The 18,319-nt window shown below is 41.3% G+C and overlaps 1 protein-coding gene across 1 annotated transcript in view; it reads left to right on the top strand.

Annotated features, from left to right (window-relative positions):
- LOC122540182 (dynein axonemal heavy chain 8-like) overlaps positions 1 to 18,319 on the top strand; it is a 1,370,012-nt gene that overhangs the window by 1,310,907 nt on the left and 40,786 nt on the right. The window contains exon 90 of the mRNA XM_087976825.1: positions 7,129 to 7,281. Coding sequence (XP_087832951.1) covers positions 7,129 to 7,281 — 153 coding nt within the window. The remainder of the gene's footprint in view (positions 1 to 7,128; positions 7,282 to 18,319) is intronic.

The raw sequence follows: 18,319 nt of genomic DNA, 5'->3' as shown, positions 1-18,319 counted from the left end.
GATGTACATGTGTTTGGAAAGGCAAGGACTGATTAGGGATAGTCAACATGGCTTTATGCATAAGAAATTATGTCTCACAAACTTGATTGAGTTTCTTGAAGAAGTAACAAAGAGGATTGATGAGGGCAGAGCAGTAGATGTGATGTATATGCACTTCAGTAAGGCGTTCGACAAGGTTTCCATGGGAGACTGGAGAACAAGGTTAGATCTCATGGAATACAGGGAGAATGAACCATTTGGATACAGAAATGGCTCAAAGGTAAAAGACAGAAGGTGGTGGTGGAGGGTTGTTTTTCAGACTAGAGGCCTGTGACCAGTGGAGTGGCACAAGGATCAGTGCTGGGTCCACTTCTTTTCATCATTTATATAAAAGATTTGGATGCGAGCATAAGAGGTATAGTTAGTAAGTTTGCTGATGACACCAAAATTGGAAGTGTAATGGACAGCGAAGAAGGTTACCTTACAGTACAACGGGATCTTGATCAGATGGGCCAATGGGCTGAGAAGTAGCAGAAGGAGTTTAATTTAGATAAATGTGAGGTGCTGCATTTTGGGAAAGGAAACCTTAGCAGGACCTACACACTTAAAGGTAAGGTCCTAGGGAGTGTTGCTGAATAAGGAGACCTTGAAAGTGGAGTCACAGGTAGATAGGATAGTGAAGGCGGCGTTTGGTATGCTTTCCTTTATTGGTCAGAGTATTGAGTACAGGAGTTGGGAGGTCATGTTGCGGCTGTACAGGGCGTTGGTTATGCCACTTTTGGAATATTGTGTGCAGTTCTGGTCTCCTTTCTGCGTTGGTTAGGCCACTGTTGGAATATTGCGTGCAGTTCTGGTCTCCTTTCTTTTGGAAAGATGTTGTGAAACTTGAAAGGGTTCAGAAAAGATTTATAAGGATGTTGCCAGAGTTGGAGGATTTGAGCTATAGGGAGAGGTTGAATAGGCTAGGGCTGTTTACCCTGGCGTGTCGGAGGCTGAGGGTGACCTTACAGATGTTTATAAAATCATGGGGGGAATCGACAAATTCTTTTCCCTGGGGTGTGGGAGTCCAGAACTAGAGGGTATAGGTTTAGGGTGAGAGGGGAAACATATAAAAGAGACCTAAGGGGCAATGTTTTCATGCAGAGGGTGGTATGTGTGTGGAATGAATTGTCAGAGGAAGTGGTGGAGCTGGTACAATTGCAACATTTAAAAAGCATCTGGATGGGTATCTGAATAGGAAGGGTCTGGAGGGATATTGGCCAGGTGCTGGCAGGTGGGACCAGATTGGGTTGGGATATGTTGTCAGCATGGACGGGTTGGACCGAAGAGTCTGTTTCTGTGCTGTACATCTCTATGACTCTATGGCTCTAAGTTCGGTGGGGCAGAGCAAGCTGATTCCTGATGAAGACCTTATGCTCGAAACGTTGACTCTCCTCAGATGCTGCCTGACCAGCTGTGTCTTTCCAGCACCACACTCTTCACACTCCAACATCAACCTTTCAATTGTCTGTCAGGATTCAAGCCCAGGAGCAATTTAGAAATGCCTCAAGTTTAGAAAAAAGATGTTTTCTTGAAGTATTTTGCATGACACTTATCTAGACATTCACAAGAATATCAATGTAAAGGGGACCAATTTTTTGTACTTGATGAGAAGAGTTTGGTTCGCAAGTCTTCCTTTGATCGGTAGAGACATTGCCATGGAGAAGGCACCAGTTAGATTATGACTGACAGTTAATAGCTAAGTTATGTTGAAATTTAAATCAGACAATTTGATTTGAGGTATTCATCGAAGGAATGAAACAGATTGACTGTCACCTATTTTGTTAAGTTGAAACAGGTGAAAAATGTGTACAAGTTCTGTCTGCCTGCAAAACAGAACAATGTGTAATGTTATATGTAGCTTTCAGGGCAGGCAAATGTGCCAAATTGTCTTACTGACAATCTCAAATAACTTGTCAGCACTACCTTTACTACACTCAGAATTATTAACCAAATGTTGTCCAGTTGTACACTTCTGATATGTAGATGATGTGTTTGCTGCATTTCAATCTGTAACTGCATGTTAAAAAAAATCCTTACACCTTTTAAGCAACTGCATTCAAATTCACCTTTGAAATGGAGCAATCAAATGATTGTCAGTTGAGCTCACAGTATCCTGAGTGTCCTGAATGTTCCATGGATTAATATTTTACATGGCAATGTTCCACTAATCACAGTCCAATTGCAAACCAATCAGTACACTCTCATACTGTTGAGACTGTGTTGCTGGAAAAGCACAGCAGGTCAGGCAGCATCCGAGAAGCAGGAAAATCAATGTTTCAGGCTGGAGCCCTTCATCAGAAATGAGACTGGGAGTCTCAGGGGTGGAGAAATAAATGGGAGGGGGGGTGGGGCTGGGGAGAAGGTAGCTGAGAGTGCAACAGGTGGTTGGGGGTGGGGGTAAAGGTGATAGGTCAGAGAGGAGGGTGGAGCGGATAGGTGGGAAGGAAGATTGACAGGTGGGACAGGTCATGAGTGCAGTGCTGAGCTGGAAGGTTGGAACTGGGGTAAGCTGGGGGAGGGGAAATGAGGACTTCTCCCAGTTTCCTAATTTCCCCTCCCCCATCTTACCCCAGTTCCAACCTTCCAGCTCAGCACCACCCTCATGACCTGTCCCACCTGTCAATCTTCCTTTCCACCTATCCGTTCCACCCTTCTCTCCAACCTATCACCTTTACCCCCACCTCCATCCAGCTATTGCTCTCTCAGTCATCTTCTCCCCAGCCCCAGCCCCCTCCCATTTATCTCTCTACCCTCGAGGCTCCCAGCCACATTCCTGATGAAGGGTTCTGGCCTGAAACATTGATTTTCCTGTTCCTCAGATGCTGCCTGACCTCCTGTGCTTTTACGGCAGCACACTCTCAACTCTGGTCTCCAGCATCTGCAGACCCCACTGTTTCCTACACTCTTATACTGTATAGTATGCTGGTCCCCTTTACGTTGCTATTCTTATGACTGACTCGATTACTGTAAGCAATTTTAGCAATACTCAAGTTGTACATTTTAAAATCTCTACTTGTAGACCAAGACCTTGGCATACAGGGCATAATGTCAATGTTTGTAATAATATTAAAGTTTGAAGCATGAGGAGTAGAACTTCAAAGCGCATTGACAAGTTGGTAAAATGTGCAGAAAACTAACAGATGAAAGTCAATGCTGAGAAATGTGAAGTGATTTGTTTTGTTAGGAAATACGCAAGTAGACAATATAAACTAAAGGATGCAACTCTGAAGAGGCTGCAGGAGCAGAGGCACCTGGTGTCTGTGTGCATAGATCAGTGAACATGACAGGACAGGTTGACAGGCTCTTAAAATGTACAGTGCAGTGTAGTGGCAATATCACTGGACTTGTCATCCAAAACCTTGGCTTAATATTCTGAGGAGAAAGTGAGGTCTGCAGATGCTGGAGATCAGAGCTGGAAATGTGTTGCTGGAAAAGCGCAGCAGGTCAGGCAGCATCCAGGGAACAGGAGAATCGACGTTTCGGGCATAAGCCCTTCTTCAGGAATATTCTGAGGATGTGTTTGAATCCCGCTGTGGCAGACAGTGAAAGTAGAATTAAATTAGAATCTGAATTAAATAAAATTCTAGTATAATCATTGCTGCTTATTAGAAAAGCCGAATTGATTCACCAATGTCTTTTAAGGAAGGAAATTTGCCATCCTTACTTGTTCCAGCCAACACATGATTTTAAATTCACAGCAATGTGGTTGACTCTTAACTGTTCTATGTGAAGCTTGTGATAGCAAATAAACACTGGCCTAGCTAGCAGCATCCATGTTCTTGGAGTGAATAATAAAATGTATCCTGGATTTTTGTGAATTGGAGCAATAGGTACAAGGGTAAAGAGTTGAACTTAGTATATAACAGAAAATGCTGGAAAAGCTCAGTAGGTCAAGCAGAATCTGTGGAGAGAAATCAGAATTAATGGTTCAGGTCGAATGACCCTTTATCAGAACTGACCTAAGGAAGGGATGCAAAACGTTAACTCTGATTTCTCTCCACAGCTACTGCTGGATGTGCTGAGCTTTTCCAGCAATTACTGTTTCTGTTTCTGATTTACACCATCCCCAGTTCTTTCAGCTTTTACGCAGGTACTATTTCGGCCTCAGACAGAGTATTATGTCCAGTTTTGTGAAGGAAGTTAAGGCATTAGAGAAAGTGCAAAAAGATTCTGACAAAGAACTAAAATTTTGAAGATTATTTAGAGAATTTAGAACAATTTTTCTTGAAGAAAAGGTGGCTAGGGAACAGGCAATTCTGGATTTTCTGATGTGTAATGAAGCAGATTTGATTATGGAGCCTACATTGAAGAAACTCCTCGGGAACAGTGACCATACTATGATAGAATTCACTCTGTGGTTTGACAGGAAGAAGCTGGAATCAGATGTAATGGTATTACAATTAAGCAAAGTAATTACAAAGACATGAGGGAGGAGCTGGTCACTTTTGATTGGAAGGGGAACCTAGCAGGGAAGGTGGAGGAGCAGCAAAGGCAGGAGTTTCTGGGCATAATTCAGAAGGCACCGGAGAAATTCATCCCATGGAAGAAGAAGCGCACCAACGGGAGGATGAGGCAACCCCAGTTGACAAGGGAAGTCAGGGACAACAGAAAAGCAAAAGTATAAAATGTGGTGACCAATGAGAAGCCAGAGGATTGGATGCTTTTAAAAACCAGCAGAGGATAACTATCAAAGCAATAAGGGAGGAGAAGATGAAATATGAGAATAAGCTAGCTACTAATATAAAAGACGATTGCAGGAGTTTTTCAAGTGAACTTCAACTGAGTCAGGGCAGAGTGAGTGAAGTAGTTATCACTCGGGAGAAGGTGCTGGGGAAGGTGGAAGGTCTGAAAGTGGATAAATGACCCGGATCAGATGGACTAGGCCTAGGAACCCAAGGTGGCAACTTTCTTCTCTCACTTCTTTGTCAAACTGACAGTTCAGTTAACTTTGATGTATTCTGAGTGAATTATTGAAACTTTGTAACAATTCCCATCCTTGTTCTGGACAATATTGACAGCAACTTTGTTTTTTGGAACAGAGAAAACACTCAAACCTAGCAATGCCCCATGAATATTTCTGTTCTTTGGATGTTACCACTTTAAGAGATTGCTGGCTTACATATTTTTAAATTACAAACAACAAAATGTTTGTAATCACAAATGACAGTAGGTCAGCTACTCTCTCAAAAAACAACAGTGCAGACACAATGAACTGAATTGCCGCTTCCTGCACTCTGACAATTCTGTGGTTGTATAATTTTTTGTGTATATCCATCAGCCTTTTGTTGTACTTTGCTCTATTGAAGTCCTCATGTTAGTCTTCTTGTGAGTGTGACATTGAATGGTGATATTCCTTTTCTTTTTTGTGTCTTCCTTTTTATTCTATTTTATTCTCTCACACCTGCATTCTTCCACATCAGTTCAGCAGAGTCTGAAAAGAGAAAATCACAATTATATAGTTCTGGTGAGGAAATGGCTGAATGTTTGCACCATCTGCAGTTCATAATTCAGCAAACAATGTAGGATGAAAAGATGGAAATATGTCCTCATTCCCTGTGGATTAAGTTCTACTGTGGGCACACTTCATTTGTGGCTTATCCATTGACAGTCAGCATTATTAATTCCATGGGTTGAAAGAACGTAAGAGTCAGGCATTGTTATTTCTGATTATGTGCCAATTTATGCCACAAAAGAAAGGGAATGTTTGAGCGCTGGTTTAGTCACAGTTGAATAGCTGACAATGTACTATATACAAGCGGTCACATATGTCTATGAGGTTTACAGCTGTGCTACATTTGTAAGAATACTTGGAGGTAATGAATATTGAGTATAACCTATGATTGACTGTCAGCTGGTAGCTGAATGAAAGATAGAGTGGGGAGTATGTGAGGCTAGTCATTCTTCCATAAAGATATGGTACGTGAATATTGTTATGGATGAGGCCAGACCACTCAAAACATTCTTGAGCAGGCAGCCCAAACCATAACTTTGCAATTTGTTTTGGTAAGTGTACAGTGAAAATTACCCAGAGTAAGTTAGCGAGGTTGACCACCAGGCTTTAAAACAGATAAAAATTTATTCACAAAATTACACAATGAAACACAAAGAACAGAATGAAGAACCCCGACAGAATTCCATCTATGCAAACTAGATTTAATTATGCTGTTCGGAATATACACAACCGTCCCTATAAGCAAGCCCCCCTTAAAACACAGTTTAAAAAAGGAACAGGTGCTTACAGGTTGAAGTTAGAAGGGCAGAAAGAGAGACAGTCTGTTCACACAGTCCACTGCTGAACTCCCAACTAGTTCTGGGCTGAACTGCTCAGCTAGAGAGCTGACCAGTCCCCTTCCATTATACAGATCACTTCTGAAACATGACCACTTTGGCCTGAAGTCTCATTGTTTACATAAAAACAAAAAAATCTCTCAATACCCTTTAATCTATGTACCAAACCAGTCCAATCAGAGCCCGGTCTATTTATGGCCCCTCTGAAAAACATCAAGGTCACAGCCTTTAGGAAAAAGGGACCAGCTTTATGACAATATGCATTCTCTAACCGTAACCACTTGGATGAACTCAGTGAACCTGTCCATGGTTCTGCATCCAGCTTCTCAGTGTTACTCTGATGGCATTGATTGTGACAGTAATCTGTTCACAATGCCTTTGTAACATCTGTTTGGAAGGTTATCTGACTCTCAAGGAAAGTAGCTTCTTCTTTTCCATTTGGCCTGGATGATCACCAAGAGATTCCAGTTGAACACCTTCACCCTGATATTTTGCTCAGACTGCCTATTGACTAACTGTTAGTTGGGGAACTAAAGACAAATATACTGAAACCTGCCACTAAATTAATCAGGTCCTTCACATTCAGGCATCCATAAATTTCCAGACAATTGATGTTTCCCTGCACTCTGCCCATAAATTCTAAAATTTGAGACCAGTTTAGTGCATCATTCAACTTTACTTTGAAACTGCAAGGAGAAAGTGAGGACTTTGCTGCTGTGAAAAGAACATTTCCACAGCCTGTTTCTGCATGGCTGTATATAAAGATTGTAATGGCTTTAGGTTTTTTAAAAAGTAAAAAGAATCCATACATTTTGACAGGTGAAAGGTCGCCTCATAAAAATGGGAATATTGAATTCCATGAACATTTTTCTGCGCCAAGAAATTGATCGAATGCAGAAGGTTATTACGATGCTCCGGAACTGTCTGAATGACTTAAAGTTGGCTATAGAGGGGACTATCATCATGAGCGAGGTCAGTGTAACTCTCTTATCTACAGTTGCAACTCACAATTTATTGAAGGCCCAACCCAACCATTTGTTAATGTGGCTATGTTGAAGAAAGATATAAGTAGTTTCCTTAAGACCAGAATCATAGCTGATCTGACACTCCTGACATCCACTTTCCGGCCCTTTCTCCAAAGCCTCAATTGCCCTAGTGACCAAAAATCTATCTATTTAGACATTACATATTAGGACCCGGCTCCCACAGTTGTCTGGGGCAGGGAGTTCCAAATACTCATAAATACTCTCCCAGAAAAGAAATTCCTCCACATCTCAGTCTTAAATTAATGTCCCTTTATTCTGAGTCTATGTCTCTTTTCCGAGACTGTCCCACGAAGGGAAGCATACTCTTAGCATTTGCCCTGACAAGCCCCTTAAGATTCTGCATGTTTCAATAAGATCACCGCTCTTTCTTCTAAATTCCAATAAGTACAGTCCAACCTATTTAACTTTTGCTCATAAGTCAATCCCTTCTAAAAGAACTAAAACTGCTCACAGTATTCCAGATGTGGTCTCACGAGCACCTTACACAGTTGCAGTAAGAGCCCCCTATTTCACTACCCCACCCTCCTTGAAATAAGGACCAACATTCCATTAACCTTCCTTGTTGCACCTGTACATGGGGAGAAAGTGAGGTCTGCAGATGCTGGAGATCAGAGCTGGAACTGTGTTGCTGGAAAAGCGCAGCAGGTCAGGCAGCATCCAGGGAACAGGAGAATCGACGTTTCGGGCATAAGCCCTTCTTCAGGAAAGGGCATAAGCCCTACTTGATTCCTGAAGAAGGGCTTATGCCCGAAACGTCGATTCTCCTGTTCCCTGGATGCTGCCTGACCTGCTGCGCTTTTCCAGCAACACATTTCCAGCACCTGTACATGCACAAGTATCCCCAAATTGCTTTGCATTGATGCTTTCATCTATTTAATAATATTCTGTTCTTTTGTTCTCCCTTCCAAAATGAATATTTTCCACATTTTACTCCATTTGCTAACTTTTTGCCTCCTTACTTAACCTATCAATATGTCTCTGTTAGCTGTTTCAATCCCTCTCACAACTCATCTCTCCAGCTATTTTTGTGTCGTCTGCAAATTTGGCAACAGTAAATTTGTTTCCTTCCTCCAAGTCATTAATATATATTATAAACAATTGTGGTCTGATCACTGATCACTGAGGAAACCCACTGGTAACAGGCCATCAACCTGAAAAAGAACCCCTTTCTCCACTTGTGACTTCCTGCCTATTAGTTAATTCCCAATCCATCCAATAAACTACCTCCAGCACCCTAGGCTTTTAATTTATGACTTAACCTTTTATGAGGTATATTGTCAAACATCTTCTAAAAGTCTAAATGCAACACATTTACTGGTTCCCCTCTATTCACTCTGGTTGAGACTTCTTTGAAAAAGCTCAAATTAGTCAGACACAATTTTCTTTCCATGAAGCCATGTTGACTCTGCTTGATGAGATTATGATTTTCCAAATGTTCTGCCATTGCTTCCTTAACAATTGATTCCAATACATCTCCAACAATAAATGTTTAGCTAATGGGCCCATAGTTGCCTCCATCCCTTTTTGAATTGGGGGATCACATTTGCAATTTACCAATCTTCCGGTACATGTCCAGAATCCAAGGATTATTGGAAAATTACAAACAATGCATCCACTATCTGTGTATCAAACTCTTTTAGGATCCTAGGTTGCAAGCCATCAAGGCCAGGGGGCATATTTGCCTTTATTCCCATTAGTTTGTTTAATACAACTTCTCTAATGATGGTGATGGCATCATTATGAGAGTTCCCTCCCCTCTAGACTGTCGTATGAATGGAATATTCAAAGTAGGTTCCACCACAAAGAAGAATACAAAATATCTGTTTCATACTTCCATCCTTTCCTTGTTCCCCATACCCATCCCCCCAGATTCATTTTCTAAAGGGCCTATGTTCACTTTGATCTCTCTCTTTCTTTTTATATATTTAAAGAAGCTCATAGAGCCTGAGAGTCATAGAGCACAACATGGAAAATAGACTCTTCGGTCCAACGCATCCATGCCAACCAAGTATCCAAGATAAATCTAGAACCATTTCTCAGCACTTAGGCCCATATCCCTCTAAACCCTTCCTATTCAGAAACCCATCCAGATATCTTTTAAATATTGTAATTGTACGAGCTTCCACCACTTCCTCTGGCAGCCCTCATTCCATACACACACTACCCTGTGCATGAAAAAGTTGTCCTTTAGGTCTGTTTTAAATCTTTCCTCTTTCACCTTATACCTATGATTGTTTTAGACTCCTCCACCATGGGGAAGATGCATTGTTTATTTACCATATCAATGCCCCTCATGATGTTCTAAATCTGACACTCAAGGGAAAATAAGCCCACCCTATTCATCCTCTCCTTGTAGCTTAAACTCTCTAACCCTGGCAACATCCTTGTGAATCTTTTCTGAATCCTTTCAAGTTTTGCAACATCTTTCCTATAGCAGGGAAACCAGAATTGCACACAATACTCCAAAAGTGGCCTAACCAATGTCCTGTACAGCTACAATATGACCTCCCGACTCCTGTACTCAGTACTCTGACCAATAAAAGAAAGCATACCAAAAGCCGCCTTCACTATTCTATCTATCTGTGACTCCACTTTCAAGGAGCTATAAGCCTGCACTCCAAGGTCTCTTTGTTCAGCAACACTCCCCATGAACTTACCATTAAGTGTATAAGTCCCATAATGCAGCACCTCGCATTTATCTAAATTAAACTCCATCTGCCATGTCTTGGCCCATTGGCCCATCTGATCAAGATCCCATTGTACTCTGAAGTAACCTTCTTCGCTATCCATTACACCTCCAATTTTGGTGTCATCTGCAAACTTACTAACTATACCTCCGATGTTCACATCCAAATAATTTATATAAATGATGAAAAGCAGTGGACACAGCACTGATGTTTGTGGCACACCACTGGTCACAGGCCCTCTCTGAAAAGCAGCCCTTCACCACTGCACTGTCTTCTATCTTTGAGCCAGTTCTGTATCTAAGTGGCTAGTTCTCCCTGTATTCCATGTGATCTAACCTTGCTAACCAGTCTCCCATGAAGAACCTTATCAATCATCTTACTGAAGTCCACATAGGCAACGTCCACCGCTCTGCCCTCATTAATCATCTTTGTTACATCTTCAAAAAAGCCAATCAAGCTCGTGCAACTTGAGTTCTCATGCACAAAGCCATGCTGACTATTCCTAATTAGTCGTTGCCCATCCAAATACATGGAAATCCTGTCCTTCAGGATTCCCTCCAACAACTTGCCCACTACTGATGTCACACTCACTGGTCTTAGTTCCCTGGCTTGTCCTGAGCACCTTTCTTAAATAGTGGCACCATGTTAGCCAATTTCCAGTCTTCCGGCACCTCACCTGTGACTATCGATGATACAAATATCTCAGCAAGGGGCCACCATCCATTTTTATGCATTTTAAGACATCCAATTGTAATATGAATATTTTTCAAGATGTCACCATCTATTTCCCTGCAATCTATATCATCCATATGCTTCTCCTCAGTAAACACTGATATAAAATGCTCATTTAGTATCTCCTCCATCACCTGCAGTTCCACACATAGGCTGCCTTGCTGATCTTTTAGGGGCCCTATTCTTTCCATAGTTACCCTTTTGTCCTTAATGTATTTATAAAATCCATTTGGATTCTCCTTAACTCTATTTGCCAAAGCACTCTCATGTCCCCTTTTTGCCTTGCCCTCTTAAGTGTACTCCTTTTGCCTTTATATTCTTCTAACAATTCACTTGATTGCTGCTGTCTTTACCTGACATATGCTTCCTTCTTTTTCTTAACCAAACCTTCAATTTCTTTAGTCATCTAGCATTCCATTTATATTCCTCAATAGTTTGCCCTCAAAATTTATTTTCTCATTTTTTATCATCTCCTCCTTTGCTGGATTCTGAATTTATCCTAGTCTTGAGGGCTACCCCCTGACCTTTGCATCCTTATATATCTTTTCTTTCAAACTTAATATTCTCCTCTAACTCCATTATATAGCCATGGTTAGTTTATTCCTCTCTTCTGATCTTTCCTCCTTACTGGGATATAATTTTGCTCAGAGTCCTGAATTACCTCTTTATATATCCGGCATTGCTCCCTTACTGTCTTTCCTGCTGATCTAGCTGCTCAGTTCACTTTAGCTAACTCTGTCCTCATTTCAATGTAATTCCATTTTTGAAGGTAAATGCAGTTGTTTCCAACCCAAGTTTCTCATTCTTGAACTGAATATTAAGGTGTATCATGTTGTGATCACTACTTCGAGGGGCTCTTTTAATCTGAGGCCATTTATTAACCTTCTTCATTACCCATTACCAAATCTGAATCTAAATTTGAATCTGTGTTAAATTAAATCTTGTTAATTTATTGGTTACAATTTGCATAAGCAGAGGTGTAAAATTGTTAAAAATTGAAAAAGATTCAAAGCTCATTAAATAAAGTAAGGGTGGAGGGTCAGCTGATGTGTTGTTTCTGCATGATGTGGGAGCTGGTGGACCCTATTATGGTTCCCAGTGACTATCTCTGTCGTAAATGTTGCTGGAAGAAGTCTGGAAGAAGTCTGTCTCAGAGTCGATGAGCTGGATTCTGAGCTTCAAACATTATGGCACATCAGAGAGGGGGAGAGTTACCAAGATACTGTGTTTTAGGAGACAGTCACACCCCTTCGATGAATTAACTAATTCAGCAGTGATCAGGGACAGGAGGGTGTGGTGGTGAGCAAGGCAGGTAGAGGAATCCAGGAAATAGAGTTGCAGGAGCCTCAGCCCTTGTCCCATGTCCAATGGGTTCAAGAGTCTTGCTCCCTGTATGGACAGGAATGGGACAGCAGGGAGGATGAGCCAACTGACCACAGCACCGTGGTACAGGAGCCATTCAAGTGGGGGGGAGAGAAGAGAAATATAGTTTAATTGGGTTGGTATAGTTAGGAGTATAGAGTTATGACATGGGGTAGACTCTCCTGCTTAATTTAAAACCAGCAACACAGAAAAGATTTATGCCCCGCAGTAATCTGTAAACATTCGAGTGACCAAGGACTATTTAAAGTAAAATGAACAACTTTATTTCTTAAAGTATAACAGAGAATAATTAACTAACCATGATTTACAATTTCTTTCTCTAACATATCCGTGACTTTGCCTTCTATAATACTAGTCCGATAAAACTCCCAATTAAAAGTTACAAAATAACACTTCTTGTCTCAAAACCATGCAGCTGTAGGTTCTTGTCTTCGGATCTTCCTGTGTCTTCTTTTCTCCTGGTTAGGAATTTCTGCATTACATGTTACTGATCGAAAAGGGACTTTTAAGAGAGATATTTTTTCAAGCAGTCTGTTACTTGTTAGGATGTGGCAGATCTCCTCCCATATGTTCAATTTACCCTGGTCTTATACTCCAGAGCATTGGATTGTGATATTGGCTTTTAAGATTGTCAATATACTCAATTCTATCTTGATTGAAGTTTGAAATGTTTTGGATATAATTTAAACTGATTGGCCGAATTTGAATTTGTTTTTGTCTCCAAGCAACGAACTAATTGAGTTGTTCAACCCAGTGTTACATTGTTACCACTTTTGAGTACACTTGGTGCTGAGTTTGGTAGTTCTACTGCTTTTAACTCTCTTAAAGGTATACCCACATCTTCATAACAATAGACACGGTTCCCTGTGACCAGGGTTGAGAATCCCGAAGGTTGTGTTGCCTGCCTGGTGCTCAGGTTTGGGATATCTCATCTGGGCTGCAGTGGGAGGGGAAAGATCTAGTGGTCATTGTCCATATAGGTACCAATAACAGAGATAATGTTAGGGCAGAGATTCTGCTGAGGGAGTATGAACAACTAGGAGCTAAATGAAAAAGCAGAACCAAAAGGATAACAATCTCTGGATTACTCCCTGTGCTACAGGCTAATTGGCACAGGGTCAATAAGATTAAGCAGGTAAATGCATTGAGTTTGAATTCATAGGACATTGGTACCAGTACTCGGGAAGAAGAGACCTGTTCCGAAGGGATGTTCTTCATCTGAACTGTGCTGGGACCAGAGTCCTAGCAAATCACATAACTAAGGCTGTAGACAGGGCTTTAAACAAAATGGTTGTGGGGCGGATTCAGTTATAGGGGAAAGTAGAAAACCTGAATTAAAGGAGGAGGTAAGAGTGCAGAACTCAGGATAGGTTATTGGAGTAGTGCTCTGAAAGCTTGTACTTTCAAATAAACCTGTTGGACTCTAACCTGGTGTTATGGGATTGTAACTTTGTTCACCCAATTCCAACATCGACACCTCCACATCATTAAAATCTCCAGCACAAACACAAATAGGACAGAGTGCATGGAAAAGGTTAGCAATTAAACTTCAAATACACTGGACAAATGAATGACAATGCGAAGAGGGACAGTTAATACAGGAAAAGAGGTGTTGTATCAGAATGCACACAGTATAAGGAAAAGGTAAATGAACTTGTGGCACAGATCGAAATTGGCAGGGAAAATGTATGATGTGGTGGGCATCATGGAGACGTGGCTGCAAGGGGATCAGGAATGGGAGCTGAATATTTAAGGATATACATCTTATCGAAAAGACAGGTAGGTGGGCAGACAGGTTGCCTTATTGTAAGAAAATAAATTAAATCAATAGTAAGAAATGAAGTAAGGTCAGATGATATTGGATCTATGTGGGGAGAATTGAGGAATCACAAAGGTAAAAAACCATAGTTGAAGTTATGTACAAGTCTCCAAATAGTAGTCAGGGGTTGGGGCGCAAGATATACCAGGAGATAAGAAAGATGTATAGGAAAGGCAAAGTTACAATGATCATGGGGGATTTCAATGTGCATGTGGACTGGGAAAATCAGGTTTGTAGTGGATTCCAAGAAAAGGTATTTGTGGAATATTTGTGAAATGGCTTTTTGGAGCAGCTTGTGGTGGAGCATACTAGGGAACAGGCAGTTCTGGATTTAGTGTTGTGCAGTGAAACACACTTGATAAGGGAGCTTAAGGTGAAGGATGTACAAAGTTAAAAATCACACAACACCAGGTTATAGTCCAACAGGTTTAATTGGAAGCACACTAGCTTTCGGAGCGACGCTCCTTCATCAGGTGATAGTGGAGGGCTTGATCGTAACACATAATTTATAGCAAAAATTTATAGTGTGATGTAACTGAAATTATACATTGAAAAATTGATTGTCTGTTAAGCCTTTCATCTGTTAGAATACAGTGATAGTTTCACTTCTTTCATGTGTAAATCACAAAACCTTTTTTTAAAGTTGCATTCCCGGGTTAGCTGTTAACAATGGTGATAGCTGGACAATATGTTGAAGGTGTTAGCCCCCTGTGTTCTCTGTCTATGACCTGATGTTTAGATTGATTCTAATCTAAAAAGTGAGATAACAGAATTTTACATAAATTCATGCAGTTTTTGAGCTCAGAGTTCGACATGAATGTATGCAGTTTTTGAGCAAAGTACAATGTAACTCTGCAAGTACAAATTCACCCCACAAAATATATGTGTGCATGTGGGTCTTTGTCTGTGTGTGTCTGTCTGTCTGGGGTGGAGGGTGTGTGTGTGTGTGTGTGTGTGTGTGTGTGTGTGTGTGTGTGTGTGTGTGTGTGTGTGTGTGTGTGTGTGTGTGTGTGTGTGTGTGTGTGTGTGTGTGTGTGTGTGTGTGTGTGTGTGTGTGTGTGTGGTAAGTGCAGAATGTCTTACGTCTGTGAGGGGGTGCATGTGTGAGTTTGGGAGTGTGTGTGTCTATAAGGGTGTGTTGGGGAACACTTCAGTGGTCCAGGACATTCAGCCTCGGACCTTCGGGTGACCATCCTTCAAGGTGGACTTCGGGACAGGCAGCAGAGAAAAGTGGCCGAGCAGAGGCTGATAGCTAAGTTCGGTACCCATAGGGAGGGCCTCAACCGGGACCTTGGGTTCATGTCACATTACAGGCGATCACCATTGCCCTACACACACACACACACACACAGATATTCATACACACACACACACTCTCACATACACATGGACACAGGTACACACAGACCCGCACACAGACACCCACACACACCCTTATAGACACACACACTCCCACACTCACACATGCACCCCTCACAGACTTAAGACACTCTGCACTCACTACACACACATACACACTTTCTCACATGAGTTTTATCTCACTTTTTAGATTAGAATCAATCTAAACATTATGGCATAGACAGAGAACACAGGGGGCTAACACCTTCAACATATTGTCTAGCTATCACCATTGTTAACAGCTAACCCGAGAATGCAACTTTTAAGGAGATAAAAGGTTACAGGGAGAAAGCAGGAGAATTGGGTTGAGAAATGTGTCAGCCGTGATTGAATCATGGAGTAGACTCGATGGGCTGATTGGCCTAATTTCTGCTCCTCTTATGGTCTTATCCAAGATAACCTGCTCCCTGGTTGGCTCCAGGAACCTATCCCTAATGCACTCTCTGAAATTGCTGTCACAAGTACAGTTTCCAATTTGCACAATCAAATCAACATTAAGGTTAAAGTCACTGATAATTTTTGCTCTCTTTTTCTTTATACTGCTGTTATTTGTTGATGTATAGCCTTTCCTACAGGACGGCTACTGTCTGGGGGTCTGTACATTTCTTCTACTAGTGTCTCCTTTCCCTTACTGTTTTTTGACCTCCCCAAATGGTCTCCAAGCCTGGATCGTCTCTCACAGCTGTCTTCATTTCATCTCTTATTAACAGTGCTACCCCACCTTTTCTATCCCTCCTGTCTTTCCAATAGGTCAAATATACCTGAATGTTAAGTTTTTAGTTTTGATCTTCTTGTAACTATGTTTATCTAATGCCTATGCAGTCATATTTGCTTACCTGACTTTGTGATGTCAGTTTGTGTACCTTATTCAAAATGCTGCATGTATTTAAATACAAAGCCTTAACGTTTGTTCTATAACCAAATCTCCCTATGCTTTTGTGTTTCCTTGGTGCAATATGACATTCACACATTCTGCCCCTTTGATTTTCACTAAGTCTTTATCTTGACTTCAGGCGCTTGTGCCAGACTGGTGCAGGTGGATACAGGAAACCTTTATCTGAATATAGCAGAGAGGCTCTGGGGTCAGGATTATAATCATTTTTCCTGCCCTAAGCTGAATAACACACAGCTTCACCCTCAATCAGTCCCAAATCAGAATTACTCCTTCTGTCCCTTAATCTCCATATGGGTCCCGAAGCAAGAGAAACTCTCTCTGGTTCAATAGCTGTGACTTCAAGGCATCAATTTCTTCTTGGTATTTAGAATGATCAGCATTCTGCACTTGTTGCTCAAACAATGCTTGATGCAACATTTTAATTTTACATTTACTTACCAGTTCCAGAGTCTTACTATCTGACTCCTGAAACTACTGACTCAACCTACAAGTTTATTTTGAGAGAATCCTGGATTAGAACTCCAAAGTCACTGGGCCTTTTCAGCATTTCTGTTTATTGATTCAAATTGACTTTGATCATTTCAGAGATAAACTATCTTCTCCCGTTTGGCAATCTCAAGGGATTTAACCTTTTCCTTTAACTCTGTTAACAGAGTTAAACAGTCCTTTCCTGACTGACAAACTCTCAGGTATTAAGTTTCTGTTTTAGCTCTGCATTTTCTGACTTCAACTCAATTATTTCAGCATTCTCTGCTTTAAAGTATGCTTCACATACTAAGTTTCTGCAAAAAGACATTTTCTTTACGTGCACACTTTCCTGCAGACTTCCTGCCTTACTCTAACAATTGATACAGTGCCCCTGAACTAGTAACATCACAAGCATCCCAAGACTCTACCCATTTCTTCAATTTCTTATTTCGATATTCCTTAACCAAGTTCTCCCATTCAGATTGATTGTCTGCAATTATTTCAAAGCTAAGTTCTAAAGTCAAATTCAATAGAAATGATTTAAATGTTCCAATTCAATCTGAAAATTTATTGCCTTTATCCTCATCTAACCACTTGAATTCTTGGCTCTCATGTCAGGCAACTGCCCTCTTAATTTAGGCTCCAGCAGGATTTCTAAGAATACAAGGCTGATAGGTACAACTTCAGAGCAATATAAAGTCACTTTAAAGCCCAACCAGAGATGTCAATTGTGGCAGGTGCATTGACACAAGTTACATCTAATTAGAATAGTTCTTAAGAAATCTCACAATCAAGTGCTGAAACAATGACTTTAATCTTTATTGCATGTATCTACCAAAATAAGACCCCTCAGTTAAGCAAGTTAAACTCCACACACCAATTTAAACCCAGTAAATGATTGAATCTGGCCAGAATTTCACCATTGTAATGATGGAATTGTATAGATTCACTACAGTGTCGAAACAGGCCATTTGGCCCAACAAGTCCATACCGACTCCCCGAAGAGTATTCCACCAAGATCCATTCCTCTACTGTGCATTTCCCCTGATTAATGCCCTTAACCTAGACATCCCTGAACACTGGGCAATTTAGAATGGCCTATTCACCTGACCTGCACATCTTTCGACTGTGGGAGGAAACTGGAGCACCTAGAGGAAACCCACACAGACACAGGGAGAATGTGCAAACTGCACTCAGGCAGTCATCCAAGGCTGGAATCAAACCTAGGCCCCTGTCACTGTGAGGCAGCAGTGCTAACCACTGAGCTACCATACTGCCACACAGTCTGTGTGGAGTTTGCACATTTTCCCGTGTCTGCGTGGGTTTCCTCTGGGTGCTCTGGTTTCCTCCCACAGTCCAAAGATGTGCAGGTTAGGTGAACTGGTCATGCTAAATTGACCATAGTGTTCAGGGATGTGTAGGTTAGGGGCTTTAGTCCAATGAAATGTAGAGTAATTGGGCAGGGGAATGGGTGGGATACTCTTCGAAGGGTTGGTGTGGACTTGTTGGGCAAAATGGCCTGTTTCCACACTGGAGGGATTCTATGTTTGTCTGTCTCTGGAACTGTCCAGAGTTCAATCCT

The sequence above is a fragment of the Chiloscyllium plagiosum genome, unplaced genomic scaffold (genome assembly GCF_037043375.1).
Source record: "Chiloscyllium plagiosum isolate Xiang-an unplaced genomic scaffold, Cpla_swu_hap1 HiC_scaffold_3, whole genome shotgun sequence".
Lineage (NCBI taxonomy): Eukaryota > Metazoa > Chordata > Chondrichthyes > Orectolobiformes > Hemiscylliidae > Chiloscyllium > Chiloscyllium plagiosum.
Note: the sequence above shows the minus strand (reverse complement) of the source record. Positions and strands in the feature narration are given on the sequence as shown.